Below are 17,708 nucleotides of genomic sequence, written 5' to 3' on the forward strand. Positions count from 1 at the left end.
GATGAACTGAACTGCTCTGTGTCTGTGGTAGGGTTGAGAGTGGGTTCTCCCCAATTGAATCATGCCATGTCAACTAATAGGGTAATAGATCTATAGGCTGTACCATGAGGACAATTTTGTTTGCCTTTTTGTGTCTGTATGTTTTATTTTATTATGTGTGAATGTACATGCATATAATATGGGATGGTACATGCTGTGTTGTGTATGTGGACAACTTGCAAGAATAGGACCTCTCCTTCCTCTATGGGGGTCCTAGAGATTAAGTCATCAAACTTGGCAGCAAGATCGTTTTTCTGGCTGATCATTCTCACAGTCTCTGTTGCCTCTTAAAGATACTGTTAAGGGAGTAGAAATGCAAAAGTGAGTTAGCTATAAGACTGTAGGCTTATTTCTTTAATGATACTGTTGCCCTGAAAAGAAAGATAATCTGACAATGTCTTTCAGATCTAGCTAGCTTCCCATAGTAGCCAGCCTGAGCATCCTTGTTCAGACATACATTTTCTTACATTCATTTACTCAACAGCTATTTGCTTTTATTTCTCTCTCAGAGTTCAGCATGCTAGTAATTATTAAAGTTTTAAAACGAATTAGTTCTTCCTGCACTACAGTAAAATGAATTACACATAGAGGAATTTACTTGGATAACTTCAGTGTTTCATCTGTGCACAATCCTTGTCATTGGGACCTTTGCTCTGATGGGCACCTGACTGCTTCCAAAACCCAAACTCTCTGGCAAGAGTTCAGATGGCACTGTGGTGAACTTTAAAGACACTCAAATATGAAGATTAATATCATAATATCATAACATTAATATCATAACATTAATATCATAGCAAAAAAAACAAAAGCAACTTAGATACCAAGAAGACAGACTGGTTAAAGGAGCTTTGTATAAATAGAGTTCAGCTACTGTTAGCATTCAGTCTAAGCTCCGCCCCACAATTACCTGGCAACAGTCAGGTAGGCCTGGCACACTGTAAAAGGGGCTGCTTGTCCTCCTCCTCTCTCTCTTTCTTTCTTTCACTCTTGCTCTCTAATGATATCTTGATCCCTCTGTCCCCTCCCCCCTCCCCCCTCCCCTTCCCTTTCCCCTCTTTCCACGTGCTCATGGCAGGCCTCTACTTCTCTACTCTCTCCCTCTCTCTGCCTCTACTACCCTCTTAACTTCCCTCCCCATGCCCTGAATAAACTCTATTCTATACTATACCATTGTGTGGCTGGTCCCTCAGGGGGAAGGGATGGCATGGGCCCACTGAGACATCCCCTTCCCCCATACCTCACCACACACCCACAGAACATATTCTCTTTATCTTTTTATAAATATATCAGCTACCTCCAACAAACCAGATGCTGTTTGAAAAGAGATTTTTTTCCATTGGCTATTTCTAACTCCCTCTACTGCTGGGAGATTGAAGGGATTCCCAAGGCTGTGGCAATGAGTTCACCACCCACCAATGACAGTGTTCAAGGCCAGTGTGAAAAGTCACCTAGCCACAAAACTACATAGATGACTAAAGCACTAGGCAGGGAAGATATATCTCTAAAGCACCTTCATGTGGGAAGATACAAGAAGACAGGACCCACAGAGTAGATAAACAGAGTGAGACTTTAAAAGAAAATTACAATGTCCCCAAACTTGTAGTGAGACTTTAAAAGAAAATTACAACATCCCCAAGCTTGTCTTGACAATTCAAATGCCATCCCCTATGCTTAATCTTAAGTAAAGGTGTCGAGTCAGAGAGTGAAGAGCCCATCTTCATCATCTCTCCCGTGTGACATGTCATTGAGGACACTCTTACTATCTTCAGTGTTGTCTGGCCTGTGAAATGAAAAGAAGGCAGATTAAAACAGAAAAAGCAAGATCACTGGGCCTGCTCAGCAATAGCACGACTAACCCAGGCTGAGCACACAAGACTCAGACTTCATCCTGCCCAATCTCCTATTCTACAGATGGGGAAACTGAGGCTATAGAGAGAGCACAGAGGGCTTTGCCAACCTTTTATAATAAAGAGATTACATCTTGCTTTGAAAAGTATGATCTAAATCCATTGATATCCCAAGAGATCGCCAGCTTTGAACTCAGGAAGTCACTTTGGAGGACCTCCGATTCCCCACGTAATATTGGGTCATTGTTAATAAATAATGTGCTGTTGGTGCAATTAATTATTGCTGCGACTTTTACCAAGTCTTTTTATTTCTTTCCCCTAAAAGCAATAAACAGAACAGATATTTAAAATCTAATTCCAGACACTCTTCGTAGACACCTACAAAATCAAAGCAAGCCATGAAACATGCTGGTCTATGGGGCAAAGGAACCAAATCCCAGGAATAATATTACAAAATACTTTATTTAATTTCCATATTGCTTTTCTCAGTGACTCCACACAAACAATGTGCTTTTAAAATGAGCCACTCAGTGCTGAACCAGCTTTAAGCATAGAATGCAATGGCATGCATCATCTTTTTTGCGTGCTATACCTCCATTAATACCTCCTGCTTTCCTTAGTTCTAGTTTGGACACGAATGTAGTGTTAACTGAGACAGAGGTTAATGTGAGTTAAATCTCCACTGCTTTTTCTTCCTCTAATGCCCTGTCTCTCTAACCCTGTGTTTAATCAGAACACAAGCACAAGTCATTAAACCACTGAGTAGTATCTAATCATGTGTAACAGGCTGTGTAATCAACATAACAATCGGCCATGCAAGATGAATTACCTCTTGTGTCTCTGCAAACAATTGGCTTCTGTGACTTTCCCTGAAAAGACAAGGCCTTGATGTGAGCAGAACTGCTTTGTGAACTGCAGGGAGATGCCCACCCCCTTACACATGAAGTAGTCTAGCATAGGTAAGGACAGCCTTTCTTTCCTCCATTTGATATTTGCTGCTTCTGGCCCTCAATCCAACTCATTCATGTCAAAGCCGCTCCTATGTTATAGGCTATCGTATAAAGCTGTTAAATTTTTAATATATTTTTATTTTAGAATGTTTTTTCATAAAACATATTTTGATCATTTTCTTTCTCTCCCCCAAATTCTATCACACCCACTACCCACTCTGCTGTTTTTTTTCTCTCTTTCTCCCTCCTTCTCCTCATCTCTTTAAAAAGAAAACATGGAAAACAACAACAAAAATGAAAATCAAAACAGACAAACACTAAAAAAAGAAAATGAATAAGCAATAAGATAAAAAAATATAAAACTAAACAAAGTGTATGTGTACACACACACACACACACGAGCAAGCAAAACACTTTTAAGTTGGCCAACTATTCTCAGTCATAGGGCCTTTCTTAGAGTGTGGTTGCTATATCCAGTGACACTCCACTGGAGAAAACAGATTTTCTCAGCATGTATCAATTGCCATAGCCTCTGGGTTAGGCGTGGGACTTTGTGTCTACTGTCCCTCACAGTGCTGGCATTTTGTGGAGCTTGAATCTGTCTAGGCCTTGTGCCTACAGTGTGCAGGCTCTGTGCATTTCGTCATGGTCTCTGTGATTTCATAGCGCATTAGGCATGTTGTGTCTTGGGGCCACCTACTACCTACCTCTGGCTCTTATAACCTTTTCTTCCAAATAGATCCCTGAGACCTGAGGGGAGGGGTTTGATAAAATCTCATTTAAGGCTGAGTGCTCCAAAGTCTCTCATTCTCTGCACATTGTCCAAATGTGGGCCTCTTTGTTACTTACCATCTGCTACAAGAAGCTTCTCTGATGCAGGTTCGACAACGCTTTGGTTACTTAGGAACACAGATTCAAGTTATCTGACTTTGTGTGTATGCATGCATGTCTTTGAATATTCATATTTGTGCTGGCTTTTATGTATATGCAGGTATCTGTGCACATCTATGTTCAAGCATGTGTCTGAAGTCAACCTTGAGTGTTGTTCCTCAGGCTCTGACTACCTTGTTCTTTGAGAAGGAATCTATTACTGGACTAGCACTTGCCAATGAGTTAGGCTGGCTGGCTGGAAAGCCCTGGAGAATCGCCACCAATCCCTGCCTCCTGGACACTGAGATTACACCAAATGCCACAATGCATGGGTTCTGAGACTCAAATTCAGGTCCTCGTGCGTAAGTGATAAGCACTTTACTTATTAACCTACTTCCCCAGCACCTCATTTGGGTTTTAAAGCAGTTTTTGTGATAATGTCCAGAATCACCCAAAATAGCATCTATGACTTCACATAAGTGCTAACAGCAAGCCTCCAGGAAGTTATAGATAGTGTTTGCAGTATTCTCCAAGGACAGGTTCAATAGAGAATAATCTCATCTTATGGCTGACTGACATAAAGCATCAATTTTCCTGTTTTATAACAGTAGTGGGTACCTTCTGTGTGCCTGTGTTTTATATGAAAACCATAATGCTTATTTTATAGTTCCATTTTACAGTGGTTATAGTCTTCTGTTTGTGTTTTGATGTCAGAAAAGTGTAAATCATAAGCCAACTTCAGAATTTCACACCCACAAAAAAAAAACTATAGACCCTGTTCCCTAACAAGTGCAGGCATGGACACATGAACACATTGGTCAACCATTTCCCAGGATTCTCTCTCTTGAAGGCCATCTGTGGTCCCTAAGCAAGCCTGCTTTAAAGGTACATATAAAAGCAAGACTGTTCATGCTTTTACTCCTGTGACACTCCTTGAAAATATAAGACAGGGATCCAAGCGTATTTCTAACTATAAGAAAGGAGTAACAGGGCAGGAGACATTGTTCAGTGGTTAGGAGCACAGGATATTCTTCCAGTGGACCCAGGTTCAGTTGCTAGCACCCACATAATAGTTCACAACTGTCTGTAACTCTAGTTACAGATCTTATACCTTTTTCTGTTTCTATGGACACCAGGCACACATGTGGTATGCAGACATATATGCAGGCAAAACACTCACACACATATACATAGATAGATAGATAGATAGATAGATAGATAGATAGATAGATAGATATAGACAGACAATAGATGACACATACATACATAGACAGATAAATAAATAAATAAATTACTTAATTACTTAATTAATTAATTAATTTAAAAAGTGAGTATCTAGGCATGGTGACATTTACTTTTAATCCCAGCATTCAGGAGGCAGAGGCAGGTAGGTGGATTTCTGAATTTGAGGCCAGCTTAATCCACAACGTGAGTTCCAGGACAGCCAGGGAAAAGAAGCCCTGTCTTGGGGGGCAGGAGGAAGTACAAGAAGAAAAGAAAAGGGAGGGGATAACAACAGGCCTTTCTACACAAGGCAATAACAAAGACAGAACAAATTAGACACATCTTGTGCATGGCATCTGTGTCCTATCAATGAATGCCCTCTTGGTCTTATTTTCCATCATCAAAGTGTCAGCCTTACCAAGAGGACCATACACAAAGCCATTTGGTGGTGATGAACTTACCTGTCACCCCCACAACTCATGTGAGGACAATGAGAGAACTGAGACTTTAGGGGAATAAAAGGAAAGAGGGTAAACAGAAATACTCTCCTCCTATGACACTCCTGGAGTCACCTCAGCTCTGCAGTCCACCTACAAACGCCCATCCCTCAGGCCAGTTACACCTGGCCCCGCCCACCTTACCTCGAAGAAGAAACGCCAGAAACAATAACACCATCAGCACAAATCCCACACAGCAGGCAATGATCAAGGTGGTGGTCTGTCTCTGGTTGATCTGCCAAGATACAGGCAAGAATTCTTCACATCCCAAGAATGCCTTGCTATCACCCACGATATCATTAAATCTCATGTGATTCTGCCCGCTGTGTCTCCTAGTCAAAACAAGCTCAGAGTTCTAAATCAGGTTTAGTTTTCCCCCTAAAAGCCCAAAGCATATTGCCTATATGCCTAGATCGTCCACGTCTTAGACATCAGGTACGTTGGGCTATTATACTCAGAGGTCAAGTGACTAAAAACTAATAACTATGCTGTGAGCTGTGCTTTCCACTGTCAAATCTCTTTGTTGGGCACTGCCCAAAGCCTTTGGGCTCTCCCTAGACCTGTTATTTCTTTCCACGGCTGACTTCAGTTTCTAGAGAAAACAAATAAAAATGAAGAGGAAGCTAAATTTCAAATTTTCTATCAGGGTTGTCCTAAAAGTACAGCCTGGGAGCCCAGTACATCTAAGTATGCAGGAGACTTGATTTGTCCTTTCCAGTGTTGTTCTTTCATGATCACAACAGTGCAGTTTCCCAGGGGGAACGAATATGTGGTGACACCAGGCACTCATGGATCATCACCACAGAACGTGAGAGCAGGGATAAGCTCCATCTCTGTCTCCTTGTGATGGTTCATCTAGCCAGCTTCATCACAGTGAAGGACACCTGGGAGACTGGAGAAGCACACTACGAGGCGTGTCCATGAAAACATTTCCAAACAAGATTAACTAAGTAGGGTTAACCTGCCCTGACTGTGGACTGCATCATCGGCAGGCTGGGGAGCTAGATGAAACAGAATGGGGAAAATAGCCAAGAACACAGATATTCGCTCTTCTCCTTAGCTCTCTTTCCTTCTCCTTCCTTTTTTCTCTGTTCCCTGGATGAGATGATATGAGCTGCTCAACTCCACCAGGCCCTCCATGTGATGACAAAAGGAACCACCTAAAACCCTGAGCAAAATGACTCTTTCATCCTGTAAGTTCTTTCTTCTTTGCATTTTGTCAGAGCAACAACAACAAAAAGCTGTCTTAGTTTCTTCTCTTGTCCCTATAATAAATATTTTGACAAAAGCAGCTTAAGGGAGAAAGGGTTTATTGTAGCTCACAGTTCAGGGAACTGTCTATCACTGCAGGAGAGTCAGGATGGCAGGAGCTTGAAGCAACTGCTCACATCCCATCCACACCCAGGAAGCAGAGAGTGAAAGGCACATACTGCCACCCAGCTTCCTTTTTCCCCCTACACAGCTCAAGACTGCAATAGGAAATGATGCCACAGTGGGTGGGTCTCCCACCTTAGTTGGTGAACTCAAGATCACCCCCAAAAGGTATCCCCAGAAGCTTGCCTCACAGGCAATTCTGGATTCTGTCAAGTTGACAATTCCCATTAAGCATTACAGTTACCAAACACAAATGAGATTTGCCAAAGTGTCAGTACCATTCTTCCCACTAATTTTATTTTCATTTGGAAGGATATTACTAGTTTTTGTGAAAACATATACAATTTGTGTGACTATGTAATGACTTTGGTTCTAAAATTAATACTTTTAAAAAAAACTCAGTGTTAAATTTAAGGTATTTAAAGGGCTATTGACACCACAATGCTTGGTGTACTGAGCCAGGCTTTTAGGTATCTTATGAGGACACTCCCACTTCCCTTGGGGCAGCCAAACTGTTTCCTTCCTCTCTTCCTATCTCAATCTCTAGCACACAGAAGCCCAGAATTGGCCCAAAGCAGAAGCAAAAACATGACTATCTCCAAGGAAAGCCTGCTTTCACAGACATCTGTCACGTCTAATGTTTTAACTCAGAGCAACTTTAATCATTTTTGCAATAAACCAAAATGAAAGGAAACCTCAAAATATAAGAGCAATGGTGAGAGCAGGTGTTGGCACTGAAGTCACATCAATAACTCTGGGCTTCACACAAGGGACACATGATGATTTTGTTTGTATCCATAAATATTTTTCCTCTTGCTTTCAAAACATCTGTGCTGTGCATATCAAAGTAATAATCAATCAATAGTATTTCTGTCAAGAGTACACATTCTCAAGTCTTTGACCGCTTCATAATAGTTACTATGCATTTTGCCATTTAGCACTGTTCTATTCTCCCAAGCACATCAGCGAAAACTTCTACTAGGGAATTTTTTAATCCGAAGCCAAAGGCTTCCAATACTTCTCAGATCTTTTACCTGACGTGATTTAGCTACCTCCGGCGTAGACTCTTTCGTTGTCATTAATGCTGGGAAGGTAAAGACAGGAAAATGTTAGATTTTCTGTGAGAGTATTAGAAGCACCTTCTGAAATAGGTATCCAAAGCCACCTGCTCAGCCAGATAGAGTATTTAATTCTGTAACATCATCTTTCTCTTCGTATAAGTGATTTGTGCAAACTTGCTTTTGCATCGTTTTACTGCTTCTCTCTAACATGATCTCACAGGAACAGAACATCTCCACTTTACACAGGAGTGAAAGGTGACCCAGAGACCAAGCATTCGCCTTTGCTATCTCTCTGTGGGTATCTCTGTCTCTGTCTCTGTCTCTGTCTCTCTCTCTCTCTTTCTCTCTCTCTGTTTCTCTTTCTCTGTCTGTCTCTATCTCTCTGTCTCCTTTGTTCAAAATTATTACTTTAAAAAAGATTTATTTTTATCTTATATGCATCTATGAATGCCTGCATATAAGATGTTCATAATATCTGTGTCTGGATCCTACGGAGACCAGAAGAAAGAGTCAGATACCCTATAACTAGAGTCCCAGGCAGTTTTGAGCACCCGGATATGTGTGCTGGGAACTAAACCTGGGTCCTCTGAAAGTGTAGCAAATGGTCTTAACTACTGGCTCATCTCTCCAAACCCTAAAACTTTTTAATAATCACATCTTACTTAGTGTGTGCACATAGGAGGAAGGGAGGTATGCTTGTGCACATGCACACATGTGAACCTGCTTGCTTGAGTACCCAGGTATGCATGAAGGTCAGAGGACAACATATGGAACTCAGTTCTCTCCTTTCACCATGTTGATCCTGAGGATCCAGGTCAGGTTGTTCGGGTTGATGGGAAGTGCATTATCTACTAAGCCATCCTGACAAATCTGGCTCTGATTTTTCTAGAAGCCCCAGTAATGCATTCAAAATTCTTATCCAGCAAGAAAAACTACCAGTCATTCAGTTAACAAATATTTGTTGAGAACTTATTATTAGCCACTCTGCTAGCTATACTTTAGACATCTGGGAATTTATTATATAAAATATTTTTTAAAATCTGTCTTAAACATTATCATAGCAACATAGTAAATGATAAACTCCATACCCAACAATGGTACCATGAGTCATTATGGAGTCAAAAGATTCTATCATCTAATATATCTTAGCGGGCAGAATGTCACTGTTCACATACTGGAAGCTGCTGCTATAAACCTACTATGCCACCAACTGCATGAGCACATAGCCAAGGCAATACTCTACTTGATAGCAGATGGTTGTCATGGGCTTAGCCACCACACTATTCCTTTTATTGTTATTTTAGAATATAGGCTTTCTACTCAGAGAAATAAGTTAACTGTTACACAACACACCCTGTTTCTCTAGCAACAGACTCCTCATACATCTTGTGCTCACCATGTCTCTTGATTGAATTATTTTCTCCTCATAGGTTTGATTTGGCATCCAGTTTTCTTTCTCATGGATTACACTATGTGTAATGTGTCTGCACACATACACACACATACACACACGTGTATTATATATGTGTAAATTATATATGTATATATTATATATGTGTAAATATATATAGATATAGATAGTTTGTGTACCAAATAAATTGCCTACATACAAGCAACTGTGAAGATGGAACACTGGGTGCAGGAATAGCCAGAGGAGATAACTTAGCTGTGGAGGGATTTATATTAGCATGATAAGACTCCACTGGGCTCTCAGGCTATTAACAGCCACAGGAATTTTATACTGTACAGGACCCTAACCAGGAAGAGAAGGGAACAGCCCATAGGTGTTCGTTTACAGGCCATCCCACTAGGCTCCTCTCAGGGACCTAGCTATTGACTGCGTCATCACTTGCCACCCTACCTGCTGCCTGGTGAAGGTGGTGTATAAAAAGACTGCCCAGCCACTCCCCCCCCCCCACTCTCTGTTTCCACAGCCAGCCTCTCTCTCCCCTTTTCTGCCCTTCTCTGTCCTCTACACTCCACCCTCCAACCTGCTTCTCTGCCCTTATGGCTCTGCTCCTGTCTGTCTGTCTCTACTTCTTCTCCATGTCCTCACTCCCCTCTCTTCCCCCAAATAAAACCCCTTTATACCAGGTCTCTTACATGGTATAACTTCTCAGAGGGACACTTTGACATGGGCCCACCAAGTACCCCTCACCACATTATATTTTGTAACAATAGGGAACTCATCTGATTTGGGGTCTGAAGTCCAGAGCTAGTAGAGAGCAAAGGTAAGAGTACAGAAATGCTTGACAGGGGATAGAAACAACAGAATATAGACATTAAATGTGGGCTACAGAGAAAAATGAGCCTTCCTTATCTCCAAGTTCACACGGAAGACACACGATTACTACTTAACTGTTGACAAAGACAGTGACGAGGGAAGAGCAGAAGTAGGTTCTTGAGGGAGACAGGTTATGAGCGGCAGTCAGAGGTACTGTGTTTACTATACCTGTGGGACACACACACATACACACACGTACACACACACAGTGTGTGTGTACCATTAAACAGCTGATCTATTTGAATCTGAATCAATTTTGTAAAAAAAGTACAACCATAGATACTGTACTCTTTGGGAATTGTCAGTACCTAGCAAGCAGTTCAAGTCTTTAGAACGTATATCCCACGAGAAAGGGGGAAACCCTGACAAATACCAGGATTTGGAAGTGGGCTGGGGAGGCAGAAGAGGAAACAAACAAACAATCAAACAGAAGAAACCATCAGGGAAGCCAAAAAAATAAAAGCAGCGCTAGAAGCCAGAGCAGAGAAAAAGCATCCGAGAACACAATACATTTCCAATAAGACTCTATAGTAAAAATAGCACATAAAAAACAGAGCTGGTAAGATGATGGGGTGAGTTAAAAGGCTTACTCTATAAGCATGAGAACCTGCATTCAAATCTCCAGGACACTGCTGTAACCCCAGGATTGCAGGAAGGGAGTAGAGACAAGCAGATCTGAGAGCTAGCTGGCCAACTCCTCAGTCCGGCTGTACTACCTAGTTTTCTGTATCAACTTGACACAAGCTAGAGTCATCAGAGAGAAAGGAGCCTCAGTTGAGGAAATGTCTCCATAAGATCCAGTTGTAAGGCATTTTCTCAATTAGTGATCAGTGGGGGATGTCCTAGCCCATGGTGGGTGATACCATCCCTTGGCTGGTAGTCCTAAGTTCTATGAGAAAGTAAGCTGAGCAAAGCCAGGAAGCGCACCTCTCCATGGCCTCTGCCTCAGTTCGGGCCACTAGTTTCTAGCCCTTTTTGTGTTCCTGTCCTAATTTCCTCCATTGGTGGATTGTGATCTGGAAATGTAAGTCAAATAAATCTTTTTCTCCCCAACTTTCTTTGTGGTCATGGTGTTTCTTTGTAGCAATAAAACCCTAAGATACTGGCAGAACCAGTGGGCTTTCTGTTCAGTGAGGAACCCTGTCTGAAGCCAATAAGGTGGGGAGTAACACGGTGACAGCCACCATCTTGCTTTGACCCCTCCACATGCATAAATGCACAGGTACTTGTACCCACGTATTCACTAGCATGTACTTCACACATATACACAAAAAAGGACAGAGAAGGGAGACTGAATGTTAAAATATTCACCCTAATAATCACTGGAGTCAATACCTTGGATTTTCCTCCCCAGATTTCTAGCACTTGAGACAGAAGGAGAAGATTATATAGTATAATTGGTACCAGAAAGCTTATTTGTTCTTTGAAGAAACTGGATTGTTGAATTCCTGGGAGCATAAAAATGTAAGGAGGGAAGCCAGCGTATTTTCATCCAGTAACGACTAAGCTATTGTTGCTGTTTGCTTTCTGTTATGCTCTTCCAGAGCTGGAAATTGCAGGTAGGAATTCAAAACTCCTACCTTTGTTCTGCCAAATCCTATTGTACTGTAATCATCCATGATGGATCCACTTGAAATTGAGGACATCACACAGAAAGCCAGCCTGGTTCAGTTTGCTATCAGAGCTAATCTGTTTTAAATTGGAATGGTCTAACATAAGAGACACTTTGCAAACACCAGTGCTGTGGTATGATGGCAAACAGCACTCCCCACCCCCACCCCAAACACACACACACCTTCATAAAACGTGAGAGGCCAGGGGACATACTCCAAAGGTCACAGTGCTGAGCATGAAACAGTCACAGGGTACAGGCCAGTGGTTTTCTTCCCTGTGAAATATAACCATGCCAGCCATCTAGGATGGGTCTAGTGTCAGGATCAAAGAAAACTCCATTTCCCCAAATTCCAAAAGGCAGGAGGGAAAATGGCTATCTATGATGCCTATGAATATTCCAAAGTACATGCTGGCCTTTAGGCTCATTCCATATCACAAGTACCTGTTACACATTTCAAAATCCATACCAGGATCTAAACCCTTCTCACTTCTCTCCTACTCAAAGGCTTCCTCCTCCCCAGCTACTCTCTCTGTCTGCCTCTGTCTCTGTCTCTCTGTGTGTGTTTATGTGTGTCTCTGTCTCTCTCTGTCTCTTGCTCTGCTTCCCTCTCTCTCCGTTCCTCTCCGTTCCTCTCCCTCCCTCTCTCTCTCTCTCTCTCTCTCTCTCTCTCTCTCTCTCTCTCTCTCTGTCTCTCCATCCCCCACCTCTCTGCTCCTGCTTCTCATGGACAGACCCAGTCTGCTGGCCATGTTCAGCCTACTTCTTTCTCTCCCTGCTCTGAAAGATTTCAGATTCCTCTGACTGTTCTCTCTCTCATATCTATAATAGAAACTTCCCCTTCAACCATACCATAGAGGAGCCATCTTGTCAGTTTACACACCTGGACCCACCAAGACTGCTGCTTTGCATGCGATCTGTTCTCAGACCCTTAGATCCTGAAAGCCCTGAGCTCCATATAGGTACTGCATAACAAAAGACTCACAGAACCTGCTAGTAAATTAATTCTGCAAGAGGGAAATAGTAGTGGGTTAAATAGTGCCTCCCCTCATCTCCAGGAAAATATTCACTAGAATCTGCCAGTATGATATTCATAAGAAGAGCCTCTCTTACCTATCTCTTACTGTACACAAAAACCAATTTGCATTACACCAAAGATTAAAATGTAAGATATGAAATAACTAGAAAAAAAAAAAAAGCAGGGGAAATAATTTAGGAAAAAGTTTTTTTTGGCCCTCAGTGTGCATATCACAAAAGCCAAAACCAAAACCAATCAAAGAAACAAAAAACACAACAACAGAAAAGACAAAAAAAAACCAAACTAAAAATCTGTACAACGGCCCGGCAGTGGTGGCACACGCCTTTAATCCCAGCACTTGGGAGGCAGAGGCAGGTAGATTTCTGAATTTAAGGCCAGCCTGGTCTACAGAGTGAGTTCCAGGACAGCCACAGGGATACCCTGTCTCAAAAACAAACAAACAAACAAAAAATCTGTACAACAAAGAAATAGGAAAAAACTTTGTCCCACTATTATATAATTATGGATTGGTATCTAAAATAAAATGGACTCAAACAATTTACAAATACAATGTGTACATTGCAAAACTACAATGACCTGTGTTTGCACTTCTTAAAGGAAGAACTACAGATTTCCATGAATATGGGAAAAAGTTCATCACTAATCAAGGAAACACAGATCCAGACCCCAGGGAAATCTTACCTCATTCCAGCTAGAATGAGAGGAGGGGGAAAGAACTGTTGTGAACTCAAGGGGAAAGAGCTCTTACATATTGTTGGAAAGGTCTGCAAATCTGCATCCATTATAGAAAATGATACAGATTCCTTAAAGACTAAAAATAGAACCAGCATGTGAACCAGGGATCTGATTGAATACATACCCAAAGAAAACAAAAACGGTGTTCAAAGAGTTGTCTACATTCCCATAACAGCCAAGAAACAGAGCCAACCAACGTGTTCGTGAGCAGAAAACTGAAAATGGAGATAGCTCAGTGGGTAAGAACATTTGCTGCTCTTCCAGAGGTCCCAAGTTTGGCTCCCAGCACCTCGAATGAAAGGTTCACAATTTCCTGTAACTTCAGTCCCAGGAGACAAACACTCTTCTGGATTCTTCAGGAACATATACTTCACACACACACACACACACACACACACACGCACACGCACACGCACACGCACACGCACACGCACACGCACACAGCATGAACTCAGGCAAACATAGGGCATACACTCACACAAGTAAACACACACACATACTCATGAATAAAGAGATCTTTAAAAAAATTTTTTAAATCTTTCATTTGTAACAAGATTGAGATGAGAAGACATTGTATTAAGTGAAGAAGTACAGACAGACACACACACATACACAAATCAAATATCTTGTATTTCTGTTTGTGTGTGGAAGCTAACAATCTGATTGCATAGAAGTTAAGAGTATAGTTGTGGCTGCCCAAGGCAGGAAAGGTGTTCGACAGGAGAAGAGGAGACAAGGCTAACAGATAGACGCAGTTGGATAAGAGGAATAAATTCGAAAGTTCTTTGCCACCATATCCAGCAACAGAATACCTCTAACAGATAACCACTGAGCATTTCAAAGTAGGCTCCTCTCTTTGGTTATCAGACTAGTGAAACAGCACACCCAAAGAAGTTACACTCTCTACTCCACCCCAGAAATCCTCCCCCACCCCCTCGGAGAAGAAATGCCTGAAGCCAAAGCAGTAGCCAGAGGAGGAACTTGTCTTCTGGAGGAAGACTTATAACTTGTCATGTAACAGTTGCCCTTACACAGTTGACTCGGGTGACTCGGAGTTGAGACAATGATAGGCAAGGGACCACACCTAGACTTAGTTGTGCATCCTTCTTTCCTTGTAGTAAAACCATCACCTTAGGACCCTGAAGATGGACTTGGGAGAGGAGGAGGCACTGGATCTCCCTGTCCCTCTCCCCAATGTGGCCTTACTTAATAAATCTCCTTTTCCTGCTTCTTGCTTTTACTTTAGATCTTGAAATTGGCTTATGAGGAAGGGTGGAAAAACTGACCCTGACTTGTTGGGACAGAGGTTGTGACCTACAAGTTCAGTAACACTGACTCTGATCTTCCGCTCTCTGGAGTCCACCCGAGTTTTTGCAACTTCCTCTCTGTCTGATTGGCTGGCTTTTCTTCTCTCCCAAATGTTGTTCTCTTAATGTGAGAGAGGGAGAGGGAGTCTTCCTTTTGCCTTTCTTCAATCCTGTCTTCATCCAGCTATCATCTTACAACATCTGTAGGTGACCCAACAGGAACTTCATTTAGTCCCCATGCCTATCATTTGCAATACAGTAAAACTTTTAAAAGTCCTGGCTCAAAGAATCAAAAAGGCCTATACTTCAAACTCTGGCAAATTTCTTAGCCTTTCCAAACCCATTTCGTCTGTGTAGTGGACAGAATAACTAGCTCTTCCCTCTGTATCTAGATGATGGCTTAAAATGAAACAATGGATCAAAGTCCTAAACCCAGATCTGGCCTATAATTAGTCCCTGATAAGTGTCCTTTATTAGCACCAACTTCCAAAATTATGTCTCTGGCCTTGAACTACTCCTTAGGATATAATATACAAGAATGGACTGTGTGCAGTCACCAAAGGTAGATGCTGATGTGGAAGTCAGGAAGTGCATGCTGATAAGAGCCTGATATGGATGTCTCCTCAGAGGTCTTCAAGAGTCTGACATATTCAGAGGCAGATGCTCACAACTAGCCATTGAACTGATAATGGGGTTCTCAATGGAGGAGTTAGAGTGAAGACTGAAGGAGCTGAAAGGATTTGCGACCCCATGAGGAGAGCAACAATACCAACCAACCACAGCTCCCAGGGTCTAAACCACCAGCCTGGGAGCACTTAGGGAGTGATCCAGGGCTTCAGCTGAATAAGTAAGAGTGGAGGGCCCTGCTGGGCATAGGTGGAAGAAGAGAACCTTGACCTCATGAAGGCTGGACGCCCCAGGGGGTGGGAATTTTGAGGGTGGGGAGGTGGGAGTGGGGGGTAGGTAGAGGTTACATCCACAGAGAAGAAGGAGGAGGGGTGAGGGGGATAGGGGGTTCCTGGGTGGGTGGGGGATGGGGTAAGAGGACAACATATGAAATGTAAAAAAAATCCAAAAAAAAATTAAAAAAAAAAAAAAAGAATGGACTGGCATTCCAGCAAGCTCTTGCTCAGCACTTACCCTGTGAGTAATTATCTTGGTCAGAAAGAGGAGCCAATGATTAAAGGACATATCCCTGCCCCACAACCAAATCATCCCTGGCACACACCTGACAATCAGACATTGTTCAGAAGCACTTCCAACACAAGTTCTACCAAATTGCATTCTTCTCCATGTGGGTTCCTTTACTAGTTAACGTTTCCCATTGACCTGGTCTTCTAGGTATGGAGATTTAGTTAGGCTGCAGTCTTGTTTTGACCATCAGACATGCACTGAATTCACACTCCTAAATGACTTTAACCCCCTCCCTCTCTACCAACAATGCTACCACCATTCTAACCCAGCTGTTCTCTTATTTCAAGCATTGTAGGAGCTGACAGCATAGCCTGCCTGCCTCTAGATTTGCTCCCATTCAATAAACCCTCCACACTTTTTGAGAAAATTTTTCCTTCAGGTACAACCAAAAATGTCATTGCCTATTCTGAAAACACAGATGGTTCCGAGTCCTTAGTAAATAAATAGTTTGGCCTATGACTTAAGCCTACTTAAGAATCTAGCTCTTGGGCTGGTGAGATGGCTCAGTGGTTAAGAGCACTGACTGCTCTTCTAGAGGTCATGAGTTCAAATCCCAGCAACCACATGGTGGCTCATAACCATCTGCAATGAGATCTGATGCCCTCATATGGGTGTCTGGAGACAGCTACAGTGTACTCACATATAATAAATAAATAAATAAATAAATAAATAAATAATCAATCTAAAAAAAAGAATCTAGCTCTTGAAATGGAATAGACATCATGGGTGGATGGGGTTGGGGTGAGGGTGGGAGGTGGAGGGCATGGAACTGGACAGAGACAAGGGTGTAGGTGGAAATGGCAACAGGAGGGACAAAGAGAGAGAGAGAGTATTGGAAGAAAACAACTAGAATGGGATGGGACCATCTCTGGGATGAGCTAGAAACCAAGGGCAATGGAAATTTCCAGGAATCTATGGAGGTAACCCTAGCTAAGACTCCTAGCAGTGAGGGATATGGAGCCCAAACCAGCCATCTCCTATAAGCAAGCAAGACTTCCAGTTGAGGGATAAGGACACCAACCCAGCCACAAAATTTTTAACCTACAATTTGTTCTGCCTCCAAGATGTGCAGGAGTAAAGATGGAGCAAACATTTAGAGATTAGTCAACTAATGACTGGTCCAGATTGAGACCCACACCATGAGAGGAAACATTTCCCCAAACACTCTTACCATACTTTGCTGATATTTGGCCCCTAGAGCCAAGAAAAGGAATCTAAGAACCATGAGCAAAGAAAAATGTCCTATTACCAAAAGAGCATTTGCTGTTGCCAGGTGTACTAGACTGACTCACGTCACAGTTCTGAGCATATACTGCTTTGACTTTACCTGGTGATAGGTATATGTTGAGATCACACTGTGCCCTGTTCTAAGTTATTTTGTGCTGTGTAAAATAGTGTTTTGGAGGCTGTGCCATGCCCTGAGGGATTATACTTTACAAGGAGCATTTGACTAGATCTTCTAAGCTAATTCTGTATCTATTGGTACATGCAAATAGCAGAAGTTATTCAAGGCAACTCATGAGGCCCAAAGTGATAAACAACTAGAGGCTGAAAGTATTGTTCTCCACATCTGTCAAAGCAGATCAGGCACATATAAGCACAAGGGCATTATTAAAATCATATTAGCAAAAAGCAGGCTTGAGAACTTACTTAACACACCAGACACGGCAAGTGC

At 42.1% G+C, this 17,708-nt stretch overlaps 1 protein-coding gene across 1 annotated transcript in view; it reads right to left on the reverse strand.

The window, feature by feature from the left end:
• Positions 1-1,587: 1,587 nt before the first annotated feature.
• The window catches only part of LOC114629607 (T-cell immunoglobulin and mucin domain-containing protein 4-like), a 31,888-nt gene continuing 15,767 nt past the window's right edge, over positions 1,588-17,708 (reverse strand). Inside the window, exons 6-9 of the mRNA XM_028777675.1 lie at positions 7,836-7,885; positions 5,572-5,662; positions 2,716-2,755; positions 1,588-1,819 (exon numbers count right to left, since the gene is read on the reverse strand). Of these exons, the coding sequence (XP_028633508.1) occupies positions 1,735-1,819; positions 2,716-2,755; positions 5,572-5,662; positions 7,836-7,885 (266 nt within the window). The 3' untranslated portion in view covers positions 1,588-1,734. The remainder of the gene's footprint in view (positions 1,820-2,715; positions 2,756-5,571; positions 5,663-7,835; positions 7,886-17,708) is intronic.

Source organism: Grammomys surdaster, unplaced genomic scaffold, assembly GCF_004785775.1.
Source record: "Grammomys surdaster isolate TR1022 unplaced genomic scaffold, NIH_TR_1.0 313, whole genome shotgun sequence".
Lineage (NCBI taxonomy): Eukaryota > Metazoa > Chordata > Mammalia > Rodentia > Muridae > Grammomys > Grammomys surdaster.